Consider the following 14,221-nt stretch of genomic DNA (forward strand, 5'->3'; position numbering starts at 1 on the left):
CGAAATCCTCATTTTATATTCCCTTTTAACAGTTTCCAACAACTGTAACATTTACAGAAATGTGAAATACAGCAGTCCAAGAGGAACACAAAATGCTGCCATGGTAACACTATCCAGTTTGTGTTAATATTTGCTTCGACTTCAAGTGCTGAGTGTGATGTAAATGTCATGAAGTGATTTGCAAAACCAAAGCAAAAAAAAAACATGTCAATAAACAGTTGCCCTGGAGTCAGAACTCTTTAGAGGCTTGTCTGACTTTAAACAAAGCAAAAGCACATTTTCCTCTGTTCGACTCATCCTGCGTTTGTTTTTAGAAACCATCTTTGAGACATTTTTTAAGCCTAGAATGTATGTCCTGTTTATCTAGGGTAATCTGATCAGGTTATGACCTGCTGTGCAGAAGATACAAATGTTGAGATAACCTCAGGAAAAATGTTTTCTCAACCCTGTTCAAGCAGCTGGCCTTCATTTCTCCCTGAAGTAAAAAACCTAGTTTCCTTGTAATCATGTGGAAAGTCAGCCACAGGCAGAGGAGCTGAATAACACGAAGGTTTGATCCATCAAAAAGAGAACAAGAGAAAGAAAGACAAAAAGAAAGACAGAAAGAAAGAAAGAAAGACGCAATAGATGGGACATGAGGTTAAAGGTTTAAGGATACAAGTATTGGAGATAGGACCCATATAGTAAAGAAAGAAGTACCCAGTATGCAGCCTTTTTATTTAAAACATTTGGGTTCCCTGACTTCCTCTGATTATCTCCATTTGTTTCTCCACGGTGAAGAAACCACAATCAGTGTTCAGCATATCTGCAGAAAAAATATCAATGTGTTCAGCTGTGATCAAAGCTTAAAATCAACACTGGAGTGGGGACAAGTATCAGCTTCAGTCATAACCAACCACAATAAATGGAGCATGCATAATGCCAATGGGCTTTAACTGATTACGACAGCCCACCAACCGTGAATAATAGGTGCTCTCCTATGATGGACTGAGACAGCCATGACCGTGACCAGGTCCCTCTCAAACCCACTTTGAAATGCATCAGACAAAACACCTAAAAATCACAGTGACAAAGCCTAAACACAGGACACAAGGCAAAATGCTTACATTACTGCATAAAAATATTCCCACCCCTAGATCCTGTCATTTCAACAAATAGCTTCAACCTTTTTTAATTAAGATATAAAGTGATAAAACAACAATGGGCTGCTATTCCTTAGTAGCTTCTTTCTGCATTCTTAGGGTTTTTTCTTGCTGGAAGGTGAACCTCTGTCTCAAACCTTCTTCAACCTCTGACTGCTTCTTTTAAGGATCACTGAGTATTTACCTTCATCCATCTTACCGCGAACGATGACCCGCTTCGCATCACAGGATGATACTGCTGCCATGAGAGTATATTATGCTCCATGGGCGCATTGGGGTCCCCTATTTTCATTACCGCTTCATATACTGTGATTTTATTTTTTAGATCATTTCTCTCACAGTGGACATGCACCCATGATGACAATTTCAGACCCCTCCGTGATTTCTAAGTGAGAGAACTTGCAAAATAGCTCACTGTATATGTAAACCTATTCCACCCACTCATACACACTTTTTTATTCACTGCTCTTAATTTGCTTCTTACCAAAGTCATCTTGTAAGCTGGTGGCGCCCACAGTAGAGGCCTTGTCCTGAGAACCCTCCAAATGCGTGCTTCCGTTCCTGGCCAGCAGGGACACACTTGCGCTCAGCACTGTCACCTGGGACGGGGTTCTGGATGGCTGAGTTTTCACCAGGGAGGAAGAAGGCTGGGAGGCCTGGCTGAGAGCCTCCTGAAGACTGTTGGAGGACAGGGTAGAGGGGGATGAAATAAGTGGTGGGATTATTTCTACAACAGAGAAACACTGAGGGACAAAACTGTATTTTAGCGACATGATTGGAGCTGAACGGATAAATATGAAAGCAGCATTACACACAAAAAAAGGTATTGATCTGATAACATTTTAACAATTACCCAACTTCCAGGTCAAGTGTGACCCACTGACTCAAAATTGGTGTAAAATTGTTCTACTAGACTTAACAGAATAATCACATTCAATTTTATTCCATTTTAAGCTTTCTTATTGATCCATCGACCAACACAGATTTTGGTTCAGTGGGTCTCGTAAGCTGGAAGCTATTGAAAAAAATACTTCATTTTGATTAAAAACCTGTTAAAATATGAAAAAGACTTTGGATTAAATTAAAATGGGTTTGCCTCATTTATTTAATGGAGTAGCACAATTTACCACTGGTTCTGTTTCCGTTAGGTTCCTTGTCTTGTGACTATCTAGGATTCTCAAGAGTGTTTGGTTTGGAAATGTATTGACGGTCCTGCACCACTGCACGTGAGAAGAGGGAGCAACAGAGAGTGGCAGGCCATAGTCTGACTTCCTGAACTGGTGTTACAACAGAAACTATGATCAGTCATATTCTGTGACTCTTAACGCCTGCTACGATGGAGTCTCCTCACCCGTCTGCTATCTACTAGTACTAACCCCAACTTAACAGGATTATATGTTAATCTAATGTCATAAAATGAATACCTAAACCTAAAGTCACAAGACTAATACCTAAACCAAAAAAAGTCTGTTGTGAATTACATGTACTGCCCCCTTGGGTCGCAATATCTGATTCTTCATTTGTCTCAGATTAACTGCTTATTTCCTAGCCACCTAGTGGCCATTTCTTTAACCCAATTATTATTTTTGTACAGCTCACAAATACACGTAAATAGACAGCTATAGGATAATAAAAGGTAGATCTAGATGTATGCGTTATAACTAAGGGATGCTGAGCTACACCATTTTCCACAGAAAATTGTCTTTTCCAGTTCTGCACAAGTATAGATTGAAATAATCTCAGTGGTAGAAGAGAGCTAGACTCAAATGACCCACCTTTTCACCAGCATTTGAAGGCAGCAGATACACAGAAACATGGATCTCTCTGAAAGCGTGAAATGTGTCTCAAAAAACTTTGTGTACTCGTAATCTGACTTGTGTGTGACTGTCTGATGCCTGTGTTTCATATGGTTAGTGTACATGAATTCAATGATTTGTATGCTAAGGAACATTTTTGAATTTGGAAATATCAGATTAGTATTTTTATTTTGTATTCATAATTTCATTGTATTGGTTTTTTGATATACATTTACAAGTACCTGAAGTTATGCACAAAATGCTAATTACAAAAAATTAACAATCGAGCATAACAGAAACAATCTATTTTGAAACACAATTCTTTCCATAGAATTAGACCAGAATCTACTTGATGGCCAAAAAACTAATTACGGTAAATGCTTCTTTTTTTTTTTGTATATGATGTTTTTTTTAAACTTAAAAACATTTCAAAGTCCACAATTGAATAAACACCACATGCATGTTAACAGTGTATGTCTGCCAACTCTGACCAGCCTTGCACAAAGTTGAGAAATTCTGCTGATAAATTTAGAACACATAATCAAATGAGAAAACGCCTAAGAAAGTCAAAGCATAGGCAGTGAGGGACTGTGGAAGAAAGAGTCCTTTTGCAAGTTTATTGACCCCTGGCAGGCTGCTAACTTGTTTATCCTGCTTGACATTTTTGAAGTTTCGGCAAGTAGAAATAGGAGCTAAGGAGACAGCAACAAGAGAAAATAGATCGTCTGCAAAGGGGGAATCGTTGGCAGACAGACTACAGAACTGTCCATGTTCTCCATGTGGATTAAAAATGTGGATGTTTTCTGATTTAAACTGTAAAGGTGCTATTGGCTGTCAGCAGGATACAACATCCAGTTAAGACAGGGTGTCCATAATTAGGAAGCGTACATAAAAGTTGAAAGGGGAACTATAGTTACAAAAGATTTCAGGATGAGTGGAAATAAGATGCTTAAAACACCATGGCATCACTGTACTGGTGACCTTTCCAGAGATCATTAGGGCTATAATAATGCAATGCTAAACATGCATTACCATTTAAAAAATGAATTAAAGTAGACGTGTAAACACGCAGAATGCATCTTCTGATATTAATTGGGTTAGTCAGGCAGTCTGTTCAGGTAGACTGCCTGACTAAGCTCAGCTGCTTAACCCTCATGTTGATTCCAATCAGCTGTTGTATGTGTTTTGTGATTAGAATGAGACAAAGTTGCTTGTCCTGTAAGAGAGGGTAAAGTTTTTTCTTTTTCCCCCAATTTTTTAAAGCCAGCAAACCAATTTTTGCACAGCAACATATAGCTTAATCTGGCATCCTAAAACATCCTAAAAATGGTTTGGGATCTGTACCATTATAAACTATGTGTGTACCTTGGTAATGACAAATAGTTTCATGTCTAATTGACAGAAAAAAAAAAAAAATATACGTACAAATATGCAACAGGCTGGTTGATAAATAGGAAATAATTAGGGGAAAAAAATAAATGAAAAAAAGAGAGAATTTTATGTACAACTTATTTACTTGTAAAAAATGCACATTTGGTGTTCATTTAAAATCTTTGCATTTAGGGGGACCTTGTGTGTTTTATTTGAATAGTTTACTGTGAAATATGATTATTTTAAAAAGCATGTTTTACATCTTGAATTTCTTTGCCCTTTAAATTAAGGTCACCTCCTAGGAGGGGGGATTGAAATAAAAGTGATGCATTTCATTTTATCACTTTTATTATGAAATTCACGGTAGAGAAAAAAAAGAATCAGGTTTGATGGGAAAAACAACAGATTTTTAAGACATATTGCCCTAATTTCTGTTTAACTTAACTGTTCAATTGTATGCTAATTTAATCTAACAGAGATGTTTTCCTTTAAAACTATAAAGAAAGCAGCAGGAGCTTCGAGTTTGTGAAATAAACAACAATAGACACTGGCATCAGGTTGGGGAATCAAACCTTTAGTTTTGAAGGATTTCACCCTTTGATGGTTGAAATACAGACATTAAAACATAAAATGGAAAATAACAGGGAGGTAAAGAAGGGCTGTTGGGAAAATAGGGCAAGGAACACAGTGCACGCTCAGTAATGAGGTCATGTTTTGTTTGAAGTCATAGACAGTGCACGATGCACAATGTTGATGTGAGGAGAAGGAAAGAGAACGACTTAGTGAGATGCTCAGACCAACAGAGATACCCCCACAACTGCTACATGCACATCATACCTGAGAGGAGAGCCAATGAGCGAGCTGGGAGGGGTGGGGTTACTTCCTGCGTTGTGCCGCCGCCTCACAGCCTGCCGACGAAACGTGCTGCGTTCTCGACGGAAGACGATCGTCTCCTCACTTCCTGGTGCTGCCATGGTGAGAGATGCCACTGGTAGGTTAGCTTAGATGTGTTTCATTTTCCAGACACATTCATGAAGATTCTTGAAAATTCTGTTGGCCTTTGCCATTTTTTAGAGGTTTTTACAGCACTAGTGGAATGTTTTTTTGTATAGTGGGCTAACAGGGGGAGAGACATACGGCAAAGGACCCAAACCTGGGTTGGCCACGTAGAGGACTAATGCCTCGTAAATAGGTAATGCACGCTAACCAATGGGCCACCGAAACACGCTGTCATTCAGGAGATTTTGACTAGCAATGCTATATAACCAAGAAACTAAACTGATACAATTTAAATGACTTCCTCATAGGTAAAACCTTCTATATTACTTAATTCTAGCAGAACAGTCCAAACCATTAACAAATTGGGGAATCCAGTAAATTTAATGCATGTTAATGTTATAGTATGTTTCTAACATAGTGGTAACTGGGTCATGTTAAAAATAAATAAATTTATAAAATAAACCAATTCCCAGTAAATCTGGTAATGTTTAGATATCCAAACTTCTCATCCGACCTTGAATGTATCACCTCATTGGTGAATCACTCAAAGTTATAAAAAAGTTTTGTAAGTCATAACCACAGGAAAGCTGAACTGTGCGCCAAATTTGACTGACCCATCCGCTGCTTGCTGGTGATATGAGAACACGCAATGACTAGTTTGTATAAATAGGGTTCCATTACTTGACTTGTGCAGGTAATGTACCGGTAGATAAAAAAAAACATTTTCTACCCATTTTGTAATGCGTAATGTTAGAATAGGCCTTGATTAAGTGATATTACTCAACAATAGTTGATAACAGGCATGAGAACAACCTACCCTGTAATACTAAACAATGGGTTACATAAACTTTAACCAGAAGCAGATAGAAGGAGTGTTTCTATCAGCGTGTTTGCATAAGAGATTTTAATCAAGACAGATACAGATATTCTGATTAAGGATGTAAACAAATAATCAGTGTACAATTAATTGTCTATTAATGACTGAGTAGATAAAAATCTGTTCCATCCAATTATCTGATGACATCGGCTTCAAAGGAATTTCACTGTTATGTTACTACCGTCCACCAGAGCTGTTGCTTAGTTTTAAACAGAGCCTTACATATATTTACAAGTGAAGAAAAATCAGAGTGGAGACATGCAAGAGCAGAGATAGGCCCCATTTAAACTACTTTCTGAAAACAGAGTTCAGACTGAGCTTGGATCAGTGATCCGTGCCGAGCTCGGTTCCTTACTACCGTTTACACATCATGGTAGCACGGCTCCTCGCCTCCTAGTGACGATCTACAGTACTACTGCGCTCTAGAGGTAAACAAGCAAATCAATGGCGGCGCCCATAACATTCAGAAAGTTTGGTTGTAAATGTGATATTTTGTTGTTTGTGGAGAGCCAGGCGAAGAGGGCAGCCTTTGGTGATTTTGCTTCACAGTGTTCGCTTTTGGGAAGTGGATACGACAAACGATAGTCTAATTACAAAAAACGAAACAACGACAGACGTTGAGGTACATAAATCATCACTTGAAATCGTGTGGCACGGTAGGGAAGCTAGTATTTTTATGACTGTCTGAAATTTTATGATTACGGAGGCTAACTGTAAGGTGATGATGCAGTCTGTTCATATCCTCTTTGTTATCTGAGAACTGAGCCAGAACTGAACCTCGCCGAGCCCTACTGATGAACTAGTAACAGTTTGGCGCGGTTCAGTTGTGTTTGGCACGTTCCAGTTCAGTTTTGCGTGCCATTTACATTAACTGGTTATCTCGGATACCGTGTTTGGACCGATCTGGGCACGGTTTCAAAAGGGCAGTGTAAATGGGGCTATAGAATTAAGCCAGAGTCCAGTTTACAATTATTTAGTCATACTGGCGACAAAGATACCGAATACAGTTTATGGGCTTCTGTTTGTAAATATAAACACTCGATAAACTCCTTATCTTATAACCTAAATGGCGCCCATCTTGTGAGGTGAGGATATGATAGAAAAAAAAATAACTAGTAGAGGAAAACATGCTAGCAATAAGCATAGTAGATTTGAAAGGCTTTTGTGATTTAAGATTCCTCTGAAAGCAACCAGAACCAATTGTTCAAAACCCCTAGTAACAGCAGTCATTCTCACCAGATTGTTGGATTACAGTACAAAACAAAAAGCTATCTCACAGTTAGAATCCACTTCATTAAAAAAAATAAATAAATAAATAGTCTGACAGTATTTCAGAGCAACAGGAAAGATTTATATCTCTGGACATTGGAAATAATTAGTCTTTCACATCATTTATTAATCTTTTGTTTTAATCCTGTAATTTTACCTGTTCTGTTATGTCTTATCAATTTAGTAATCTGTAAAAAAACATGTTTTTCTCTAGTCAGTCCGTATTTTATACATCTGGAACAATATAAAGTTAAAATATAATGATATTTTTTTTTTACTCAGCATACTGTAAAAATAAAAGCCCTTCATATTATGGGTAAGATTCTCTTGATACATCACAAAAACACTTAGCAATTAAACTGTAGTGGATCAATAAGATCAATCAAGTTAAGATTAATAAATCAAATTAATTTACTAATTGATTTTGGCTGATATTTGACCAATTTCTAATATCAACATCAGACCTTGACATCCCTACACACTATATCATCAACAAAAAAATCTATGCTGTTAATTTTTGGTTAGAAAACAACACAGTGAAGAGTTTAAACATTTTTTAAATTGGTGAAGCAGTTTCAGGGCTACTGCTGAATATGATGTGGTGATGTTTTAAAAGCTGAAAAGTCAGCGTCCTTTCCCATTTCAAGTCTAATAAAGCCATAAAACAAGAAGAAAATATCGTTCTAAGACCAGAGGAAAACTGTAATAACAGCTCACAAGCTTGAAGACACAGGAAGGGAATAGCACTAATTCTCAACACAACCATGCTAATAAGACGGCATCTGTTTGCTTCACCTCAACAAAGCACACACTGTGCTGTCATACTAATAGTGATCTGCACAGGGAACACTTTGCTTGGGTCAGAATTGCGACTCCATGGAAACTCACCATGGTTACGCTGAATGTGGAAGACCGACAACATTTGCAACGTTTGCAATCACTAGCAGGAGCCACTCTGAAACCCTCCCAGTGTCTGGAGGGCCTCACTCAAAACAAGATCAAGTTCATGAACTCTATATTCACGCTCATGTTAATAAACTTAAATAGCAAAAGTTGACCCAAAGTTTCAACAGGAAGCGCGCTCCCAAAATAGGGACTAACAATCTTCAAGTATCAGGACATTTGAACTTTAAGAGCTTCTAAGTGAACAAGACATGGAACAATATTCAAAAGAGATTATAACCTGATAAACAAAAGTATAGTTATAGATAATATTTAAAAGTATCTAGGACGACCTGTTAATAGAGCATTTAAATAAGAATAAGATCCAAGCTGTTTGGTACAGACCTCGAAACGAAGCTGAGGTTGCATCCTGAGGCTCGGCGAAAGCTGTCTGGTTGGGCAGGCTGTTTCTGGAGCGGGTCACGGATTCCAGCTGGGAGGCCCTACCCAGCAGAGACGCGGCATCAAGGACTTCCCCTTCTTTGGCTTCCAAATCCGACTTGGAGGTGGTGAGGGGCCGAGGCCCAGACGGAGCTCCTAAGCGGTTGGGATCGTTAAGGCAAGCGGCGGTGCCACTGTCCAAACTCAATACTCTGGCGTGCGTTCTGGCACTGCCTGTGCTGGGCATACGGCGGGAAGCACGGCGTTTCCCTCTGGGTCGCACCTCCGCCTCACAACCTCCTGGATCCTTTACTGTGGATGGGGATGGGGAGGTGACACCAGCATGCTTGGATTTCACGGCCTTGAGGTGGCTCTCTGGTGAGAGGCAGGAGGTGCTGGATGAGCTATCTGTACTTAGTTGGTTGTTGGAGTGGAGACTGGAGGCACAGCTGAGTTCACTTTGATCACTATAATCGTCTTCTCCTCCTCCAGTAAACACAGCACTACAGGGTTTAGCCATTCCACGCAAGGACATGTGATCCCGACGACGGCTGGAATCAAAACTGCTTGCTCTTTTCTTTCCTCCATGCCGCCGTCCTCTGCGCCCGGCTGACAGAGAGGAAGTCCTTTGAACGCTGGTTTCGGGTTTAAGCTGACCCTCGTCTTTTGCTTTATCCTGCTGTGTCCCAGCTACACCCGATGAGCCATCAGCCCTGGTCCTGATACCAGGTTCCAATGTGCTTTGGCCAGGTTCCACTTGCTCCTGGGTTGTAGAAGTAGCAGTAGCAGTCTGCTTTGCTGTTAGCTCATTAGCATGTGGGTTTTTATTGGCCTCTCGAGAGGGAACACTGCAGAGACCTCTAGAGCCAACACTGCCGAGGCTAGAGGTCGGTCCCTCTACAGGAGAGGGTACGGCCTCCCTGTCCCGTCCATGCTCATCCCCTGAAAGTGAGAGCAGGCTCTCCACGTGCGTAGAACTGGTTTGTTCACTATGAAAGCTGCTGACCGTGCTGTTGGTGTCCCTGTCTGTCCCACTGCAATAGCTCTCAGTGGAACCACTGCTGCGGGTACTCAAACTCGTCAAGCTATCAGCACTTCGCTCTCCTGCGCGAGATTTCCCAACCCCAATTGAGCCTTTCCTTCCTGCTCCCACGTCTCCCTGGTAGAGCCCTGAGCTGCCTTCTCCCGCCTCTCTGGAGGCAGAGCGAGCCACTTTGTGCAATTCTTTGTGCCTGCAGCACTCCTGCCCCGAGGTGGAGGGCACAGCTTGATCCTGCTGGTAAAGCTGCTCTCTGTCACACAGGGCTGGTCTTTGAGGTCTTGCGGCCTCCAGCTCACAAACAGTGTCGAGGCCACCTCTCCTTGGTGGAGGGTACAGGGCAAAGTCTGGGAGACAAGGGTCGGGAAAAGCAGAGCCCGATGAGCTCGAAGTCCGAGGCAGACCCCGAGAGCGGAGCTCCTTTCTGAAGGCCTGAGACTGCATGGATGTGTGAGAGGCCACCTCTGTGTCACAAGACGAATGCGACAGGCTGAAATGATAAGCAGCAGAGTTACACGTGTCACCGGCCTCCCTCGACAGCTCTGAAGGACACAAGGAGGTGGATGGCTGCAATGAGGCAAAGGAGTCATTGGGAACATAGCAGTACATCTTTGTTTCTGACAGCAGGTCTATAAAGGAAACACAAGAACCAAAACCATCAGATGAGATTCAAAAGTGTCATTTGAAAGCTCTGCTTCTTTTAGCTTATTACCATGATCATGGCTGCAACTCTCAATGAGAGTCAAACTGATGTCATCTGAGGTCTTTCCCACATCACCTGCAGTGACAGAAATAAAGCAATGAGAATACAGATTTATGAATTTATTCCACCACCACTAGAAATGCACAAAAACAAAAAAAATCAGCTGAACAGGCTAGAAATAGATATCAACTTTTTTTTTTCACCATTAAGTGAACGCATCATGGTTCGTTCTACGCTCTTCAGTGTAGATGCTATTACTGAGAAAAAAAGACTTAATGTTACTTCTATATAATCAGCAAGGCTTTTTAAAATGAAATCTAAAGGATGCATAGAGATGAAAAAACTACAAGTTTTTTAGTCAAATGTTTAGACATTCAAAATTATTTCAAGTTTTTTTACAGAGTACTTTTAGTATACTTTTAGTCTGTCATTATACAACACAAATTGAAGGATAAAACTCAATATTTTCCAGGAAATATGCAGAAAGAGTTATATTTCTGTTGGATTACCATATTAGCTGCTAATAAAAAGTCATATATTAATTTGTATTTCATATTAAAATATTAGTAATGCTGTTTTTTTTTTACATCAATTTCTCCTTCTCTCATACGCACACACATTGTGATGCTGTCTCTGCTCTGCATATAAATAATAATAAGCCAATAACCATAGCAGGCTAATAAAATATTTACAATAGTATCCCTACATCTATTATAATTGTTTTTTAATTTCAGTAGGTCAGAGCTTTGCAAAATCCAGACAGTATATATTCAGGATCAACGTGACCCGAGCATCCTTAACAGCCACTAGTTCTTGGATTTAACATGGGCAAAAGGTTGTTATATTAGTGCTTAACTATTTTGCCAAAAGATTATATTTGGGATTTTGATTAGATTTTCTTCACTTATCAAAAGCCTCAGATGTGTCACACCAGTGATTTATTGTTTTCATGACTTTGAAAGCATGCTTGTCCACATTCCATTGCCTCAGAATTTACCTTTACTGTAACATGGAAAACTGCTTACTCCTACTGGAATGCATGGATCTACAGGCTAGCTGCAATTGTCTCTTTCCTTTTGTGGGGCAGTAAACCCAATTCTACTGTATTACTGCCACTGAAAGGACTGGAGTTTGGAAGGTAGTGCGTTAATCTTACTAAATGAGATGCAACCTTGATTTAACTCCTCTGAGATTTGAAACTGTTGTACAATTGTGATTAGTTTTCAAATACAATTCTTAGCTGTATTCTAAATAAAATATGAATCATAAATAAAACACCAAATAGTGCCACAAACTCAGAACAAGCTGCTCTAGTTTTGCTTGTGCAAGAATCAAATAAATTGAAGCAACAAGCTGCTCTGTAGTGTTTTAATCAAGATCACACCAACCGAGACCACGACAGCACCGAGACCAGGGAGTACAGGGACCAGGACAAAGCCAAGACATTTAGAGGTTGAGACTAAGACAAGACCAAGACATTTAGAGGTTGAGACCAAGACAAGACCAAGACATTTAGAGGTTGAGACCAAGACAAGACCAAGACATTTAGAGGTCGAGACCATGACAAGAGCAAGACATTTAGAGGTCGAGACCAAGACAAAACCAAGACATTTAGAGGTCAAGACCATGACAAAACCAAGACATTTAGAGGTCGAGACCAAGACAAAACCAAGACATTTAGAGGTCGAGACCAAGACAAGACCAAGACATTTAGAGGTCGAGACAAAGACAAATCAAGACATTTAGAGGTCGAGACCAAGACAAGACCAAGACATTTAGAGGTCGAGACCAAGACAAGAGCAAGACATTTAGAGGTCGAGACCAAGACAAGACCAAGACATTTAGAGGTCGAGACCAAGACAAGACCAAGACATTTAGAGGTCGAGACCAAGACAAATCAAGAAATTTAGAGGTTGAGACCAAGACAAGACCAAGACATTTAGAGGTCGAGACCATGACAAGAGCAAGACATTTAGAGGTCGAGACCAAGACAAAACCAAGACATTTAGAGGTCAAGACCAAGACAAAACCAAGACATTTAGAGGTCAAGACCAAGACAAAACCAAGACATTTAGAGGTCGAGACCAAGACAAGAGCAAGACATTTAGAGGTCGAGACAAAGACAAATCAAGACATTTAGAGGTCGAGACCAAGACAAGACCAAGACATTTAGAGGTCGAGACCAAGACAAGAGCAAGACATTTAGAGGTCGAGACCAAGACAAGACCAAGACATTTAGAGGTCGAGACCAAGACAAGACCAAGACATTTAGAGGTCGAGACCAAGACAAATCAAGAAATTTAGAGGTCACACCAGGATAAGACCAAAACATTTAGAGGTCAAGACCAAGACAAATCAAGACATTTAGAGGTCAAGACCAAGAAAAATCAAGACATTTAGAGGTCAAGACCAAGACATTTAGAGGTCAAGACTAAGATATTTAGAGGTCAAGACCAAGACAAGACTAAGACATTTGACTCACCAGTTCAATTTTATTAAAATTGAACTGGTGAGTCACAATAAACTTTCAATTCAGAGAGAGATAATGGATAAAGTAAACAGTCAGTGCCAGATAAATTAACACTACAAGTCCCTGGGACTGTGAATGTAAAGCTGATCAATGTGACCCTGTATCAAATACAATTTAGATTAAAAATAATAAAAAACTAAATCTGATCAAAGCGTTTCATGTGCCTGATCCTCCCCAGAAACAAATAACCCAGAAACAAAGCAGAGACCTGACCGTGACCAGACATGCGCATCAATTTGAAGTGACTTATGAACAGTACTTTTTGTAATAGTAAATAGGGCAGATTGCTGCACATTTAATATTTATCTGGATATTATATTTATCCATCTACCCAACTATCTGTTTAGTTCTATTACTAAAGCAATAACAGCGTAAAGATGTGGTAAAATGGTCTTGTTCAAAAATCCAGAGACTGCCCTGTTCAAGATAAAGCCAGAGTAAAAATACTGTTGAGAAGATAAGGACTAACTGAAAGATGCAGACAACCACTTCATCCAGACAATATAAAGGTGTCAGAGCAAAGCTAAAACTCCATTCACTTCCTACACTGGATTCTAATACAGACTCACCAGTTAAAGCCTCCCATACTGAGTAATACAGCTCAACCTTGTTTGACCTTTGAGGTCCAAGCAATGCTGACCCTCAGTACTTTTAAAATCAGACAACGAATTGCTCTTCACTCTTACTTCTACATAGGCCATTCTTTCCTGTTCCCATGTTTGGAGGTACAGAGGCACATTACCTGCATTTATTTTCTACTTTAGGAAAGATGTGCAAGATGTCTTTAAAGACTTAGAATCAGTTCAGTTGTTAGTATGGTGGCACAAGGAAGGAAGGAAGGAAGGAAGGAAGGAAGGAAGGAAGGAATAGATGGGAGGACATAAAAAAACAAAGGAAAGAAGGATATAGGATACAAAGGAAGCATTGAGAATAAACTCTAGAATTACATGATGTATTTTTGAAAAATTCATTCTCATAAAATCAGCAGCCCCTAACCTTTTTTAAGTTCAGACAATATTTTCAGGGACCAGTCTGTAGCTACAGTATCCTGTGGTTGCTTTTGTAACGTTAAACACCAGATAAACAAAGTGCATCAAACACCATTCAGACTCAGTCGAATATAATGGAAGTTATGCTTTTTTTTGTGCTGCCCAGTACCTAATGACACACGG

The 14,221-nt window shown here is 39.8% G+C and overlaps 1 protein-coding gene across 1 annotated transcript in view; it reads right to left on the bottom strand.

The window, feature by feature from the left end:
• The window catches only part of pcnx1 (pecanex 1), a 44,766-nt gene that overhangs the window by 21,643 nt on the left and 8,902 nt on the right, over positions 1-14,221 (bottom strand). The window contains exons 5-8 of the mRNA XM_038274892.1: positions 10,529-10,594; positions 8,742-10,445; positions 5,147-5,276; positions 1,627-1,820 (exon numbers count right to left, since the gene is read on the bottom strand). Coding sequence (XP_038130820.1) covers positions 1,627-1,820; positions 5,147-5,276; positions 8,742-10,445; positions 10,529-10,594 — 2,094 coding nt within the window. The remainder of the gene's footprint in view (positions 1-1,626; positions 1,821-5,146; positions 5,277-8,741; positions 10,446-10,528; positions 10,595-14,221) is intronic.

Source organism: Cyprinodon tularosa, unplaced genomic scaffold (assembly GCF_016077235.1).
Source record: "Cyprinodon tularosa strain WSP-4 unplaced genomic scaffold, ASM1607723v1 ctg939, whole genome shotgun sequence".
Taxonomy (NCBI): domain Eukaryota; kingdom Metazoa; phylum Chordata; class Actinopteri; order Cyprinodontiformes; family Cyprinodontidae; genus Cyprinodon; species Cyprinodon tularosa.